The following is a 16508-nucleotide window of genomic DNA, read 5'->3' as shown; positions in this document are numbered from 1 at the left end:
GTATGTGAAGGATGAACTAGGAAAGGAAGCAGGAGACAAGGGTCAGGAAACCAGGATAGAGGAGGTCCTGACCTACCTGATTTGGCAGCACTCAAATCAACACAAAAGCAAGAGAGGAACAAGAGCCTAAGGAAAACTCAGGAACCCAGATCCCTGTGATGGTGACTGGCACCACCCTGCCTGTGCTTTGGAGCTCCTCAGAAGCAGAATATTTGCCCTCAGCGTGCAGATTCCCTTGCCTTTAACACTAGCTGTGAGCAGACTGATGCATTTCTGCACACACCCAGCTCTGTGCTAGGTTTCTGTGTTTCTGCACAATATCCATCTTTTTGCTAGGTTTCTGCGTTTCTGCACAAACCCAGCCCTGTGCTAGGTTTCTGTGTTTCTGCTCAAACTCAGCTATGTGCTAGGTTTCTGTGTTTCTGCACACACCCAGCTCTGTGCTAGGTTTCTGTGTTTCTGCACACACCCAGCCCTGTGCTAGGTTTCTGTGTTTCTGCACACACCCAGCTCTGTGCTAGGTTTCTGTATTTCTGCTCAAACTCAGCTATGTGCTAGGTTTCTGTGTTTCTGCACAAACCCAGCCCACCCCGAGCAGAGTCAGCAGCCTCAGCTGTTGTGCAACAGAGCAAGGGCCACATTTTCCTCTGAGTTACACATGCACAGCAGTGAGGGTTTAAGATACACATTTAATATCACTTATGTAGCTGACATGTCCTGCAAGTTCCAATTAGTCCTCATTTGCTGTTCTCCTAGCTCATGGTCAGATTTGTTGGAACTTCTGCAAAGCAATTCTGCAAAAGGATGACAAAGAGATGGGTTCATTCACAATAACAGACATTGCCAAATGAAGAAGGATACTGGAACATCTCTTAGCATTCCAGAATGGCAAATGAGCGAGACATGGGTCAATTGGTTTCTCAGCTATATCCTCCCATAAAACATCAGCCAAAAAAAATCATTCTAAACCTGTGAAGATGTACTTAAAGCCTTGCAAGTTAGTGAAACCAGGACAGTATCACATATGGCAAAAGTTAAATAAATGGGCTGTCTTCTCACAGGAAATTACACTGTTCACCATCGAGCAGGATGTTAAGGAATACGAGCTTTTCCCCTGCAGAGGGATAATGAACCCATATCATTCCATTTATCATAGAGAAGAATCATCTAAAAAGTAAGTTACTCTGCAGGTGTGCTCCTCTCTCCAGATTTCCATGCAATATCAGAACTCACTGGCACGCATTTTCAGTTTCAATGGGATCAGAGTACAGATAACAGTTATTCTTCTAATATATTAAATCTATCAACTGTCATTTCCCACTTACTGACACAGCCTTGGAAAGAACAGAAGTATTTTATAATTTTAAGAAATATAAAGCTCATAGCTTGCTTCCTACAAAGGCCATTTCCTACCTGAAGGAGGAGGTCAGAAGCTGGTTTGACTTTCTGCTGGAAGAGCACACTTAAAGTTCGATTCTGTTGTTCCAGATCAAAAACTCTCATTTTCAGCTTTATGCATTCCTCCCTCAGACCCTGCAGCACAAGGAAAAACAGTAAGATTAGAAAGCAGGTAACAGAAGGACATAAAAACTCTAATGATATTAAGAAGAAATAAACACACAACGTTTAAAGTAGTATAAATCAGAAAAACCTGCTACTTCATTTTCTCTGGCCCTTTGATCATCCATTATAACATTAAAGAAAATCTTGTCATGAAGAGCAGTAGCTACCTAGCATCTACATTCAGAGTTTTCTGTTAGCATAAAAATTACTTTGCTAGCAATGTGTTCCATCCTGCAGCTGACAAAAAGCATAAAGCAGCAATTAATAGATGGATATTGTAATAAGCATGAGATGAGTAAAATGCATAAGCTACACCAACTGAGCTGGGGAAGGATCTGGGGCACAAATCTGATGAGGAGCAGCAGAAGGAGCTGGGGGTGTTTAGCCTGGATAAAAAGAGGCTCTTTTCACTGTCTACAGCTCCCTCAAAGGGTGTTCTAGCCAGATGGGCACTGCTCTCTTCTCCCAAGCAGCAACTGATAGGACAAGAGGAAATGGCCTCTGGAACGGCCTCCAGGAGAGCTTTAGGTTGTACATTAGGAAAAATTTCTTATGGAAAGGGTTGTCAAGCATTGGAACGGGAGGTGGAGTCATCAGTCCTGGAGGGATTTAAAAGCTGAGTAGATGTGGCACTTGGGGGCTTGGTGGGCTTGGCACCACTGGCTTAATGGTTGGACTTGATGATCTTAAAGGTCCTTTCCAATACAAACAATTCTATGATTCTATGAAAAAAGATTTAATATGGGCCACCAGAAGCAGAGGTGAAATGTAAAACCAGTCAAGCCAACAATGTCACTCAGATACAGCTAATATCTATCTATCTATCTATCTATCTATCTATCTATCTATCTATCTATCTATCTATCTATCTCTCCATCTCTGTCTATCTCTCTCTCTCTCTCTCTCTCTCTATTTATTTATAGTGTAAAACCTGCTTTTCCTGGTCACCTGAAGGAACTCAGGATTCTGTTACAGAGAGGATTTTGGAGACAGCACAGACACTGAGCTTTTCAGCAATATTTTGTACAGCTGCCCATTTTGAGGTAAGAGCGCTTCACAAACCAGGAAAGCTAGTCTCCTAATAACGATTACATGTAAAAATAATAAGCTGAAGCCATATCTTGGTATTTTGTTTGTTTTTTTAATTTACATCTCCAAAATACATACCACTATTTAAATTTAGGCCATTTGCTGCCCTGTGGTATTGCCTAGCTCATATTACTTTCCACCATATGAAGGTGGAGAAAGAGGCCTCAGCACCCCCATATGCTGTCCTGTCAATACCATTAGCAACATGATGACTTGGCTTGATGAGAAAACAAATCAGAGGGGAAAAAAAAAATTGTATTCAGATGTAGCTTAAATTCTTGCCTACAGTTGCTCTAGTCTCTGCTCTAATCAGGACTGAGGTTATAAGAGGTGAACACACAATAAAATATGTTCATCTCGAGACTCACAGAAAACTGTAAACATCTTTTTATGCATATGTATCAGATTTTATGAATACTGGATGAATGCAGTTGTTCTCTCCTGATGGTTTTATAGCATTTGTTTTAGGTGGCTGTCAAGTGGCTGTTCAGTTGAAATTGCAAGAGCCTTCCAACATGACCCTCAAAAAATCTCGAGGCTGATGATTTCTAAAGCCCTGAAGCTTTGCTTCCTGTCAGTGAGATCTCTTATCCCTGGTCTTGCACAAGAATCTCTATTAGTAATAGAGACTGCAAGCATCAAGACCCATCATTATCTGTCTTTCACAAATCAGAGAATTTAAAGCTGAGCCTTGGCTGTTATAACAGTGCTTAACATTTCAGGACTACTAAGGGCACTGGACAGGAAAAATGATTCACAGAAACTAACAGTGTAGAAAGAAATTAAATCTTAGCAAGGCCTCTGCCCAAAACCTTCCTATCTTACAGTATTAAAACCATAAGATTTATGTTTCAAACTTCAGAATTTCTGTAAAAAAGTAAAATATAAGATAGTAGATTACCCACCCAGATGCTATAAACCCTGCCAGTGGTAATGCCACACATAGCCCAGAGGAGAAATGAAGCACATAAAAGTAGCAATATTCTGGTAAAATAAAGTCTGAGTTTAGAAACTTGCAGTCCAAAAACTACCAATTAATACAACTATCAAATGTCTGAAGCATATAATTCCTCTCCTGTGGGCAAAACAACTAGCTATTAAGGCAGCAATCTCCCAAATATTTAAAGTACTCCTAGGGTTTCAGTACAGTGATATCTGAGCATCTCTGTGGTCTTGCTTCATCTCTTCAACGTGAACCAGACTCACTCTTCTCCAAAATGGGATCCAATGCCCTCAGCAGAGGTTCCAGAAAAACACTGCTCTCCCTCTGAACATGCTTCTTTCTGCTTTAATTAACACTTAATTCACTTCTTTTTTATTTAATTGATGAAAATGGACATATGGTTTTCAAATAGAACCTAGAGTAAAAAGAGTGATCTCCTGAATACACTCCTGTAGAGGAGATTACAATAAAGAAGTAGATAAACAGGGCGCAAAATTATTCAATTGAATGGTTTAGCTCAAATTTCAAGCTGCTGATCCAGGTCTTACATGGAAAAAAAATAAAATTAAAAATCCAGTTCTCAGCAGTCCAATCAGCTCATGTTATATGACAAGTCTTTGAGTGGAAGGAGAAAGAATGGATGTTTTCAATATTATAGCATACAGGTTTGCCTCAGTTAATTTTGTGGGACATCTGACTTCTTAAATTTCCTAGAGGCAAAATTTTCTATTATTGAGTGGTAGAAATCCATAGAATTTTGCTACATAAAATTGTGAAATTATGCTGCGTGGCTAACTCAGCACAAATTCAATTTAACATCGTTCCTCCAGTCACATCAAAATAAAAAGTCTCTCATGTTAGAGAATTTCTATATGTATTGTAACAAATTACATACTTGAAAAGGGAATGTTTAAGACTGTGATTCCATTTCAAGGATTCAGTGACATTGACAAATCACTCAAGCTTTGCTCACTCAATTTGTGTCACCAGAATCTCTCAGTGGGATCGCAGTCTTTGCACATCCTGGCAAGCACACAGCGCTCTACTCCTTCCATTACAGCTTGTACTTCATTTAAGTGAAAATTAGTCCTTGAGGGATGATTTCAAATTCACAGCCAAGCCCACGCAGTGTGTGCTACTGTACAAAACCACCCTTCTCCCTTTTGTGAAAGCTCTCAGCTTTTCTCCATGTCTTGCTCTGCTCCTGACGGGTGTTATCTCTCCGTGGCATGACTGACTCTGCCTCACTGCTCAGCTGCATGATGGCAGATTTATCTGCTTACCAGCCACTATTTGGGTTCTGATATCTACCCTTTGGGGACTGGTGTGAGGAGTGCAATTTTCTCTTTATTGTACACTACTGTGTTCCTGTCTTTTCTTATAAAAGGACTTGTATGAACGGTGTCAGGAGCACTATACATTTAATATTCATTAGCATTTAGAAAAGTACCCTCTTTCCTCTTTCTATGGATATTAAATTAGCTGTTATTACTTAGTAATAGGTAAGCAGCTGTTAAATCCCATCAACCCTAAGTAAATCACTTTATTAAATGTATTTGGATCTGTTTTTATTGTATCCTTAGGAACTCCTTGGTTCCTATGGGTTTGGAAGGATTAATTACTGAGGAAATATGTAGTCATCAAAATGTCTGACACCTTTGCAAAGGAAATCAGCAAGCTCCTCTCTCCATTTGGGAAACCATCAAAAAATTCCCAAACTAGAGATTAATATATTGAGATTAACCCTCTGGTGAGTATTTCATCACATACGGTTATATAGTCCAAAATGTGTATGAGGTTTTTGTGTATATTAACATGAAAAAATACCTCCATTTCCATTTAAACTCTACTGAAACACATATTTGGGATTTTTTTAGAAAATACCTCAAGTTATATTTCTAGCAGGTGTCACAGGAACAGCCCTGCAGTCCTCTGATGATGCACAGACCCTACTCCTACGTGTAAACAGAGACACAGAGCACAGACAGCAGCAGGGCCAACTTCCCTGGATGTTGTGGCTTGCAGAAATCACCTCAGGTGCTGGAAGGCAGCATCCCTCTTCCAGAGTAAAAACCTTTGCTGTGCATCTAAAAATCATGGGATGAGCAATGATACTTTCATCCCAGCCTGTCCCCTCTGACCCCATTCTTCCCTTTGCAGAGAATTCTGAATGATGCCCATAAAGGGAAGCTTTGGAGCTGGTCCTCAAAAACTTTTTACATCTAGAACACTTTTGTGCATGTGGCAAGAGTTATTTTGATTATTTTAACTTTGTGTTTTGTGCTGCATTTTAAGAACATTATTACTTGTCCTGTCATTAAGTGTAGACAAGACAGTTTATATTCTCCTTTGCACTATCTGCTTTAAAAGACTGCATTTATGTCTCTTTCCGAATCATCTTTTTACAACTTAATGATCCAAAGCATTTTAATAATGCCACATCCATCAAGTGGTCTAGACCTCACAAAGAATCATTCCATGAATATTGAAATGCTCACAGCTTATTGTTAGAGAATTTTATATTTTTTTTGTCTTTCCTTCTTTCTCTCCCTGACAGAATGAAATCACAGAATCATGTTTAACTTAAAGACCACTTCAGAAAATTGGAATTTCAGACATGACTTCATGCAGAACAGATCTCTGTAGAAGCCACAGTGAATCTTTTCATTGTGCCAGGTTTGCAATTATCCTACAAGTGTTTTTCCTGTGCAGTACTTCCCCTGCTTACTGAATGTGTGAATGTAGTTTAAAAATGTATACTATTTGAGAATATATACATATCTTTCAAATAAGCAATGAATAACTGCAAGCTTCAAGTTACACTGAAAATACCCAAATCACAATTTACCTTTTGAGTGAGTAGAGCCTGAACGACCTGATTAGCCACCTGAAAGAGAAAAAGTAAACAAATTTACATATGTTATCATGTCTGTGTATGCAAAACAACCTTCTTTTGTGGCCTGTCCTGGTTTCAGCTAGAGCAGCATTAATTTCCTCTCAGTAGCTGTTACAGTGCTGTGCTTTGGATTCAGAATGAAAATGGTGTTGATAACACACTGATGTTTTGGTTTTTTGCTAAGTTGTGTTCATCCTAAGTCAAGGAGCACTTGTTTATCTTGTCTCATGATCTGCCAGAGAGGATGCTCACAAAAGAAACTGGGAGGGAGCATTGCTGGGACAGGTGACCCAAAGTGGCCAAAGGGAAATTTTACACCACAGAACATTATGTGATATAAACTGGGGGAGTTGCCAGGAAGGAAACTGTTCCTATCTCAACACACAAGTTTTATCTTGATTCTTCTCCCCATTCTATTGGATTTGAGCAAGCGGCTGTGTGGTGCTTCATATCCATCTGGGCTGAAAACCATGACAGTCTTTTGGCACTCAGTGTGATGCCCAAAGGGTTAAGGACAGATCCAATCAGACTGAGTTAAAAGATTATTATAAACATTCACTGTATGGGTTTCACAATTGCCAGAGGCTTTATACTCCACCTCCCATCTACAACCACCACCAGTAAGAATACATGAAATTCACATCAACTACTTCTGTGCTCGTCCTCATTATAAGCAAATGTGCACTGTATCAATTGCAGTGTGACATGAGGGGCATTTGGTTAACTTCTGTCATCTCTTCTTTGCAGTAGATGAAACTCTCACAGTTCTAGATGTGGCTGGTGTCTGCATCAGCACGGATTGACTGCATTCACTGGAGCAGATTTTACCAGCCAAGGATAGAGGCCTGAATGTTTTCATGAAGTTTAATTGTTTCTTGATTAAATATTGACAAAATGGTACATCTATCATGACAAGCAGGAACCATAAAGTGGCACAGAGAATTAAAGTACCTACTGTCATCGAGATGTGGTTGGAAGGCATTCACCCCACATAGCACAATTGACTTGAATGAGATTACACACCATTGATTAGCAGAACTATATATTCAACTGGGAATTTATGAAGTTATTTATTTTATACATCCTTTCTAATTTATCTTTACCAGCAAGGACAGGGGGAGTGAGGAGGAAGAAGGAGGGAGAGAAAGAAAGACTGGGGTAAGATTTTCTGTTGGTGCTGTCTAACTTGAAGGTTCAACACCATATATGCAGATGTTATCACACAATGTGCTGACTTATCATTTTGCTCCTGCATTTAGGCAGAGCAAGTAGAGATGCCACTCTTATAAAAAAGAGTTTTTTGATTTAGTTCTGGTTTACAGAAATTACAGTTAAAATTTATGCAGGTATCACTAAATAATCTGCATTGATTCCTGTTACTCTTGGCAAATTAAATAAAACCTCCACCAACACTGATGCAAACTCAGTGGGGAGCAAAGAGCTGCAGCAGCTAATTCACTTCTGTAAATAATTTACTTTTGCTAGATACAAAAGCTACATTTGGTTCATACTCATAAAACTGCCTAGTATCAATTTTTTTTCCCCAAACTTCAGGCAGCCTGTGGAACAACGCTCCAAAAGAATGGCTCTCTACATGATTTAACAGAAGACACAGACTAATATTAGAACAGTAATAACCAACAGAAGTAAACATGCTGGGGTTTGAAAGCCCATGTGCCTTGCCCTGCAGGCTCTCAGGCTCTCCACTGACACTGCTCCTCCTGGCAGGTACTTTAAGGGCTGTTTGCTCTACCTGAAAATTGAACAAACCATAGAGAATACATTATTCCTTTACTTTCTGACACAGAGTTACTTTACCAAGGAAGAACTAAAAGGTTCTTTGAAGTGTGCACTAGTCACTCACAACAGCATAGCCTACAAAATTACTCCTACAGCTTTACATATTGTACAGAGGAGTGTAAATGGCATAATATTCCAAATGGGAAAAAAACTGAACCTGCTGATGCATTTATGACAAACTTTCCAGCTCTTGAGTGAAGATAGGTATCTAAATGGAAGTACCAGACAGTGATCCATAGCTCCCATGGAACTCAATAACAAAGATATGTAACCAGGTTCCTTAGGAAAATGTGGCTATTTTTTTTCCTATTATCTAGCAACTTGGAAAACTGTGTTGTTGTTACCATTCAAGATTTTCAGGTCTGTATTTTTGGTATTCAGCAGGAACAGAGGTGGGAAGCCTTCAGTGAAATGTTCTGCAGTTACTAAAATTAATTTAGCACTCAATAAGTGGAATCATAGCCAAATGTTTGCATTTCAAATGAGGTTGCCATTCTACTCCTACAGCATATGGAAATAAGCTACTAAACTCACCAGTCTACTTCATTTTAACTTACAGGTATCAGGAGACACCATGGATGTGAATGAACAACATGAACCAGTTCCACAAAACTGATAGTCACAACTACCAAAAACTGTGGCAACTGAGATCATTGGAGGCAGAGGAATTGACTTCTGAGATGCAGAAAATGTGAACATGTGAAGTTCTCACTTGAATGAGACATAACTGTGGCTCAATCCCAGCAAAAATCAGCTGTAAAAGTACTTGACCTGTGATAACTGCAGTTAATCAAGGTGAAGCAAGGAGCAGAACAGAGCTGGCTGGTTCCTGGGTCTGCTGTTCTGCAGAAGGTGACACTCCTTCCTCTCACACTACCTGCCTCTCCTCTGAAGCTTATAGCCAGGATCTTTGGGGGATGATTCCTTTTTGGGATTGCAATAAAAGAGATAAAAGATCCAGCTTCACTTTTTCCTGAGGCAATTATGTTTACAAATATATGTCATAAAGTGGTCTTAATAGAAAAGGGATAAAAATAATGAATCAAAGAAAAGAGACCCTAATGCAACATCTGTTATGCCTTTTACAAGTACTGAGATTTTACACAGCTGCCTTTAATGTATAATCCCATATGCACAAAGACATTCAAAGTGTACTAAAATAAAAGATTTATCTTTTAGTCAAATCTTAAAAACAGAATGCCTTTTTTTTAAGACAACTCTGCATTTTTGATTATTTAATTCTTAAAACATCAGCAAAAATATCAACTACCCCAAGTTGCATAATTTCCTGCATGAGAATATGGTGAAGCTTTGACAGAAATCTCAGTTGGCACAGTGATGTGAATAACCATGACACTGCCACCTACCAGTAAACTGACAGCTGAATTCCACAATAGGAAACTGAGATTAAGCATGTTAACCTCAAAGCCCAAAGGTACAGGAAGACAATCCTGGGTTTTGCATTAAATTTTACAGCAACAGAAAGATACATTTATGGAGTATGTCTGAATTTAAATAAGCTCTTTTCTTATTTATCAAGTACTGGAACATTTCAATGACACCTTTTTCCAAATACCATTCCAAGATTTTTACATTTACACTTCAGAGATGAACAATTATTTTAAAATCAGTGAATAATTGTTAAAATTCATAAAGGACCCTGCTCAGCTTGACCCATATGCGTTTCAGATTTAATCTCTCTGAACATTTGAGTTTCATTGAATTTTACCATGAAAATGATTACAGAGCACGCATTTTTATGTCACAGTTGCAGGCATTTGTACAATATTAAATGTAGGGCATTACATGAATGGAAAATATGTAAAATAACTGATGTAAAAAAAAAGAAAAATGAAGGGAAATAATGGCAAGCACAGCTTTAAAAACTCAGCTGTGGTATATCTTTGCTATACAGACAGAAAAATCACAGTGGTTATTTTTACTTCATATTCAGCTTAATGGCCACCAACACATGAGCAGAGAGCACTGAGCATTGCAGGTGTCACTGGCTGTGACCTGGGGGAGCAGGCAGGTGCCACTGCCAGGGTGCCAGGTTAAATGGGCTGGAGTGCCCTGAGCAGGGTCTGCCGTGCCCAGGGCAGAGGAGCTGCACTCTGAGTGATGAGTGATGAGGGAGAGATGGCAGAGCTCTCTCAATTGTTAGCAAATGATGTCCCTTCAGTTCCTCAGGGGCTCCCAGACATGTTACAGCCAGGATGGCCAGGTGGGAAAGAAGCACTCCTTGTGCAGCAGCCCAGGAGAAGTTCATTGCACTCACAACTAATTTGACAACAGAGGCAAAATTTAAAACATTAAAACCCTGGTTGTAGTAGGTGCTCAGATATTTCCGTGGCAGCCCCAGGTGTCTCAGGCTGGGTGTGATCACAGCCCTGAGCTCCCAGAACAGCTCTGCTCCGCTCTCCAAACCAAAGGGGGCTGCAGCACACACACACAGGCTGCTCCTGAAACACATCTGCTCCTAAACACATGAACAGGTTCTGAGAGCCGCACCAGGGAAGGGCTGAAGAAATTCTCACTTTCAAGAAGAGGGGTTGGTGTAACATGAGGTATGAACAGAGCAATCATCAGACCTAAAGCCCTTAAGAAATTTTAAAATGGAAATATTTTCAAATATTTTTGATTTTTTAAAGCAATCTTTATGGAAAGTATTTTATTTGCTTAAGATCGCCAATAACAATCCTGTTTGGAAAGGAATTTTTGTTGTTAACTAATTAAATTTCTGTCTCATCTCCAATATATTCCCTTCACTGTTACTCTAAAGAAAGAGGCTGAGGATGTGTGATTTCTTGGGCAGCCCCACCAAAGGAATGTGCTCAGGTGAACACTGACCCGGGACTCCTACAAAATCTGCAACTGTTAAATGAGGTTTTCTTGTCTCAGTCATGGACAACAACTTCTTCACCCCAGTGACCAGAGGGCATCAGATCCAAGCTTGTGTCAGCTGAAACAATGCTGGCTACAGCATTGCACACAATGCCAAAGCATTGTGAAACACACAAAAAAAGAATGAGATGAACAAAAAATAAAACAGAGAAGCCCCAACCCACAGGCGGTGAGAAGCACTTTCTCCTGGAAAAGTTGCCACAGTGAGAGAAGATGGAGACAGCTGTAATAATACAGAAGAACTGAAAACAGCCAACATAATGTTGAAGATTATAAAGTTGAGAGCATAGTTTGATTTAATTATATGATCTTCAAACTGAAGAAGCGTGTGAAAAACAATCCTGGGTCAGAAATCCACCATCCTACTTCAAACAGGATAAAAGCATGTTTTCTGTCCTTATAATCTGCATGGAGTGTTTTGCTGAAATGGACAGTTACAGCGCTTCACTCATTTCCAAAACTAATTATGTAAGCAGATTTTGTCCTAGACAATCAGAAAATAATTTTAAGTCAGGCTCTGTAATTTAAAATGAAGTTAGCAATTATATGGTAATTTCATCCTTATCACCAAGACATCCTTGCATGGTTTGAGTGTGCACCGAGGGTGACTCAGGCCACTGCAGACAAAGGCTCTGCTGGACCCCAGAAAGGGCAGAGCATACCCAGGGGGAAGTTATCTGCAAATTCCCTGACAAAAACCTGCCACAGTGGCAAAAGGGAGGATTTGCTGATGAAAATCTGCACTAAATTGGAGGTTTCTTGTAGCAGAGTTGTATTGTTCAGGCTTCTAGCACTTCAGCAAATGCCAATTAAAAATTAAAAGAGCTGCAGTGAAGACTGGAGTTGCCATGTGCCCTGGGTGGTTTGCTTGCTCACGCACTCTTCTCTCCAAGGTACAGCTGGAGTTCTTGTTTTGTTTGCATGGCAGTAAATTACTTATGCCATGACACATCCTTATTATGGAATGGGTAAATGATTTCTACCAAGCAACTCTTGGAGCCACTAAGAGCTTTCAAACTGCTTTAAACTCTGAGGCACGCTGGAGAGCCTCATTGGGAGGAGCAAGGGAGCATCAGTATTTGTGTGGAGAAAGCTCCATGCAACAGGAGACAGTAGGCACTACTGGAATGAAAGCATTGCTGCAGTGCTGACAGTAAGGGAGGGGTGAATTATATTCCAGCTGCAACTGGAAGCTCTGACCAAGCCAGCAGCTAGAAAAAAAAACAGCATTAAAATTAAAAGGTGTATGTAACCCTAAGGGGGAGCTGAGAGACTCAGCTGTGGGGTTATGGAATGTATCACATGGGAATGCTGAGGGATTCCTGATCCCTCCTGGAACACATGTTCCACTTGACACAAAAGGAGTGCTCAGCACCTATCAGGCAAATTATAACCTCCTCTTCCTCCTGAAAGCAAGCCAGTTCTATGTATTGGTCACAGGGATATCAACTTTTCAGTGAAGAGCTGTGGTCAAACAGGATTTACAGCAGAGGTCGTGGAGAACAACACCTTTGACTGCCAGACACATGTTCTTGGAATTAATTAGAATGAGGTAATACAAAAATTGCAGAACAATGTCAAACCTTCTAAGAGAGGCAGAGATTAATTTGTATTAATTTAATTATAGTAGCAGGTAACAACAACCTTTTTATCCACCTTACCTCATCGAGACATCTTTCATACTGTTCTCTCTGATTTTCATTTTCCAGAGCCAGTGCTGAATTCTCTGCCTACAGTAAAAGGGAATAAATAAGTAAATACGTAAATTTAGCAAAGGATATCTCTCACCACATGACAATACATAAAAATCCTCAGGGGGCTTACCTACCATACTTCTTCAAGATCCAGAATAAAATGCACTGTGCAATTTATTTTGTGCTGCAGGTTGGTGCTTTGAGTAAAACCAGAAGTGACATTCATTTATGAGATTATTCACACCCTGCATTACAATTTAGAACAATATCATAGCAGATATTCCATGTATGTCCACCATCTCACCTTGTCAGGTGCAATAGAGTTGGTAATGAAACACCATAAAAGATATTGACATATCTTCTTCTCTCCCTCTCCCTTTGCAGTTTAGAGGCAACTTTTTACTTAAGAACCACTTGAACACAAACAGAGGCAGCCACTATCACAGGGAAACAAAAGCCAACATCATGTAAACCTTGAGCTGTGGCAGCCCCTCTAAAGCCTGGCTCTGCAGCGGGGAACCCCACATGCACAGGTCATTCTACAGCTAATTGGTGAATTATTACATCCTATAACTGACCCTGATAAATTTAATAGACTTCACTTACAAAAAAATTTGATTATTTCAAGGTATTTTGCTACATCTAAATGTAGTCTTGAAGTCAGACTTTTTTTCTCCCACATATGTAACTTTAAATATGACAAAGATTCCTGTGCAATAGTCTTTCATCTGTCTTTAGTTCTCATTACGCTCTTTGCATAGTGAAAACTTAAAAATAGCACAATCTGGTAAGTAAATCACAGTAAATTAAGGTGTTTTTCTCTATATATCTATTTGACTTCAAGAATTCTTACAGTATGGGAAGAGGAAAATCTCTAAAGTGTGATGCAGTTTCATCAGAGCAAGTTTCTACTAGTCTTCTCCTAAGGACTGAGAAACTAAAACAAAATATATAAAAATCTATGAGTGAAAACTGGCTCTAGAAATCTCTCTGCCTCCCATGCATAACTTCCCATCACATAACCATAGCACCAAAATCAATACCTTCCCATAATTACAACTATTATGCAATTTACAGTACTTGCATTACTTTAACCTGCTTCTATAAAACTTAAACAAGTGCTGCTTCAGTGGAATTGTGGTTACACAAAACAACAGTGATAAATACAGTTAACATTTGCAGTTTTAGAGGAAAATTAATGTGATGTGCTGTATGGAAAGACTGTGAAAGATGCACAGTTGCCTCTTCTTTGTTAAAAAAGTCAATGCATCAACAAAATAGGAATCCCAAAGTCTATTAAATTGATTCATTAATAAAAATTTCAAATTCAGCTGAATCATAAAAGCAAGGCTAGGAAGCAAAAGCAAATGTACACTATTAGCCAGCATCTTGAAAGAGATTGAAAGAGTAAAAGTGTGGTAAGAAACAAGGGCATATAGAGTTTACTTATTTAAAAGTCTAAATAAGCAAGTGTAGAGAATCTGTGCTTTATCTCCAGGGTACAATTAAAGCCAGCAAAGGTGGTAAAATGCTCTGCATCATATTTTCACAATGTCACCTATGGATGGGTTCAACATAAGGCTATAAAAAGTCTATGGGTGATCCTGCAGAGAGCACTGTGAGATGAGGCAGCAAAAAGTGGCAGATGCAGAAGGAGCAAAGTAGAAGAAGAAGCTGAAAAAGCAGCAGTAAAAAATCAGAAGCTGGAGGGTAAATAGTCCTCCAGACTGAAGAGGCCACAGTTTGCTTTTACAGACTTATTCTTGCATATTGATTGATAAAATAAAGAGATGTTTGTTATATAAAAATATTCCTGAGTTGAAGATTTTCAGACATTTTCTCTATGAATATCCCCCTAAATTGCCACCCAAAAGAAATTCTTACTGTTTTGAAGCAATCACTAAAGGATCAGTCTGCACAGACTTCCCCTTACACATATTGATATATTTATGGATTTTATTTCTAATTTATATTTTTATTAACATAAAAAGACATAGTTGTCATGTCAAAAATACATGATTCTATCTGAAAATAGTTTGGGCAGACTGCTTACACAAAGAAATCTGTAAAAAAACTACAGGACACCCTTGTACTATATGCAATATACAGAGAGCTCCCCATACTTCTCTTACTCCATGCTTTGGAATTCTCTAAAATGGAATGTTAAATCTTCCTGGATCTGTGCACTAAACCTCAGATTTCAGCAAGCTATTCCATTACAAACAGGCTACCAAAATTAGGAAATCTAAACCTGACAGCATTATAAATAAATGCTACATTTCAGCTCTTATCAATCCACAGTGGAAACATCTGTATAATAAAACCTGTTCTCACACCACTGGTTTTAAAATTGCAGTGAAAGGATGTAAGGCAGTCAATGTTAGCTTGACTTTTGTACTTCTTGATTGCCAAGCAAATCATGCTTATTTATTTGGCATTTTTGTAATAAGGACTAGACTAGAAAGGAACACTTGACTGACTTTGCTTTACAATCTGTGCCAGTTCCCACAATGTGAGAAAACCAGTACTTGATATATTAAATCACTCTACAGTGCAACCAAATACTTGATAATAATCCTCATTCCCCCGAAAGTGTTCATTTGGAAAATTTGTAATAGCACTTACAGTCTCAAAGCCCTGCCTCCTAATCCAAACCTTCATTTATTTAACAGAAATCACTAGGTTTTGATGTTATTGTAAGGCAGCTCAATTTTTGCCTTCCTCTTGTGTTGTATATTCTGGGCATCCTTTGCCATTTAAGCAGAGTACATCTCCTTGAAGGAAACTGCTATTAAATTTCCATTTTTATTTTCAGGCCACACTTGGAGAAGGCCAAGCTGCAGGAAGGATCTCTCTGTTCTCACAGCTGGGAATCTTTTGCACCCTTGCAGGCACCTGGTGCAGGGACAGCTCTGACCCCAGCTCTAATCCCACCCCTGAACCGGCAGGGACTGTGCAGGGAAAGCTGAACTTGCTGAGAACAAGCAGCTGAGAGTCCTGAGAGCAGCACTTTCTGAGATAGCCACTGATTTCTGCAGTGATTCTAGTTCAGACACGGCTGTCCTCTAGGAATTTATGTATATTTTATGTCACACATAGAAATGAGCAATCATTCTCTGTCCCTCAGCCTTGCTAACACGAAGAGTGATGCAGCCCAGCAAAGTTGGGGCACTCAGTGCCTCCACCAGCACCTCAGGCACACACCTTGGTTTTTGGGGGACAGCTCACAAAGTACAGCAGCATTCAGTCAGCCAAAATTAACTGTGGCACAACTTACCTCTAAATGCAACATCAGTATCAGTACCTGCTGCTTTTGGGTCATTACAGACTCAAGGATCCTAAAATGTCAAAATTGATGTCCCTCCCCATTCTGATTTTGAAAGTATTTTGCACTAGAGTCTCCCAACACTGGAAAATTTAAAGATTACTTAGATAATGCTAAGCCACCTTCAACTTCCGGAATTAGAGACAACATGGTTCTGAATTGTGAGATGGAGTTTGAAAGGTAAAACTTCAGGCTACTTTAACAAAACAGACTGCCTTGAATTGGTGCCATTGCTAACATGCAGTCATTATCAGAGACTTTGTCAATTGTTTTTGATTCCTTCCTCAGGACAAA

The 16508-nt window shown here is 39.4% G+C and overlaps 1 protein-coding gene across 6 annotated transcripts in view; it reads right to left on the bottom strand.

The window, feature by feature from the left end:
- Window positions 1–16508, bottom strand: part of NCKAP5 (NCK associated protein 5) — a 223919-nt gene that overhangs the window by 81212 nt on the left and 126199 nt on the right. For all 6 annotated transcript variants that reach the window (XR_012581905.1, XM_074547930.1, XM_074547932.1 and 3 more), the window contains exons 6-8: window positions 12857–12925; window positions 6444–6482; window positions 1414–1533 (exon numbers count right to left, since the gene is read on the bottom strand). Coding sequence is in view for 5 of the 6 variants with exons in the window: in XM_074547930.1 (XP_074404031.1) it covers window positions 1414–1533; window positions 6444–6482; window positions 12857–12925 (228 nt within the window). In the remaining variant the exon portion in view is untranslated. The remainder of the gene's footprint in view (window positions 1–1413; window positions 1534–6443; window positions 6483–12856; window positions 12926–16508) is intronic.

This window comes from Zonotrichia albicollis, chromosome 10 (genome assembly GCF_047830755.1).
Source record: "Zonotrichia albicollis isolate bZonAlb1 chromosome 10, bZonAlb1.hap1, whole genome shotgun sequence".
Taxonomy (NCBI): Eukaryota; Metazoa; Chordata; class Aves; order Passeriformes; family Passerellidae; genus Zonotrichia; species Zonotrichia albicollis.
This window is presented reverse-complemented; position numbering and strand designations above follow the sequence as displayed.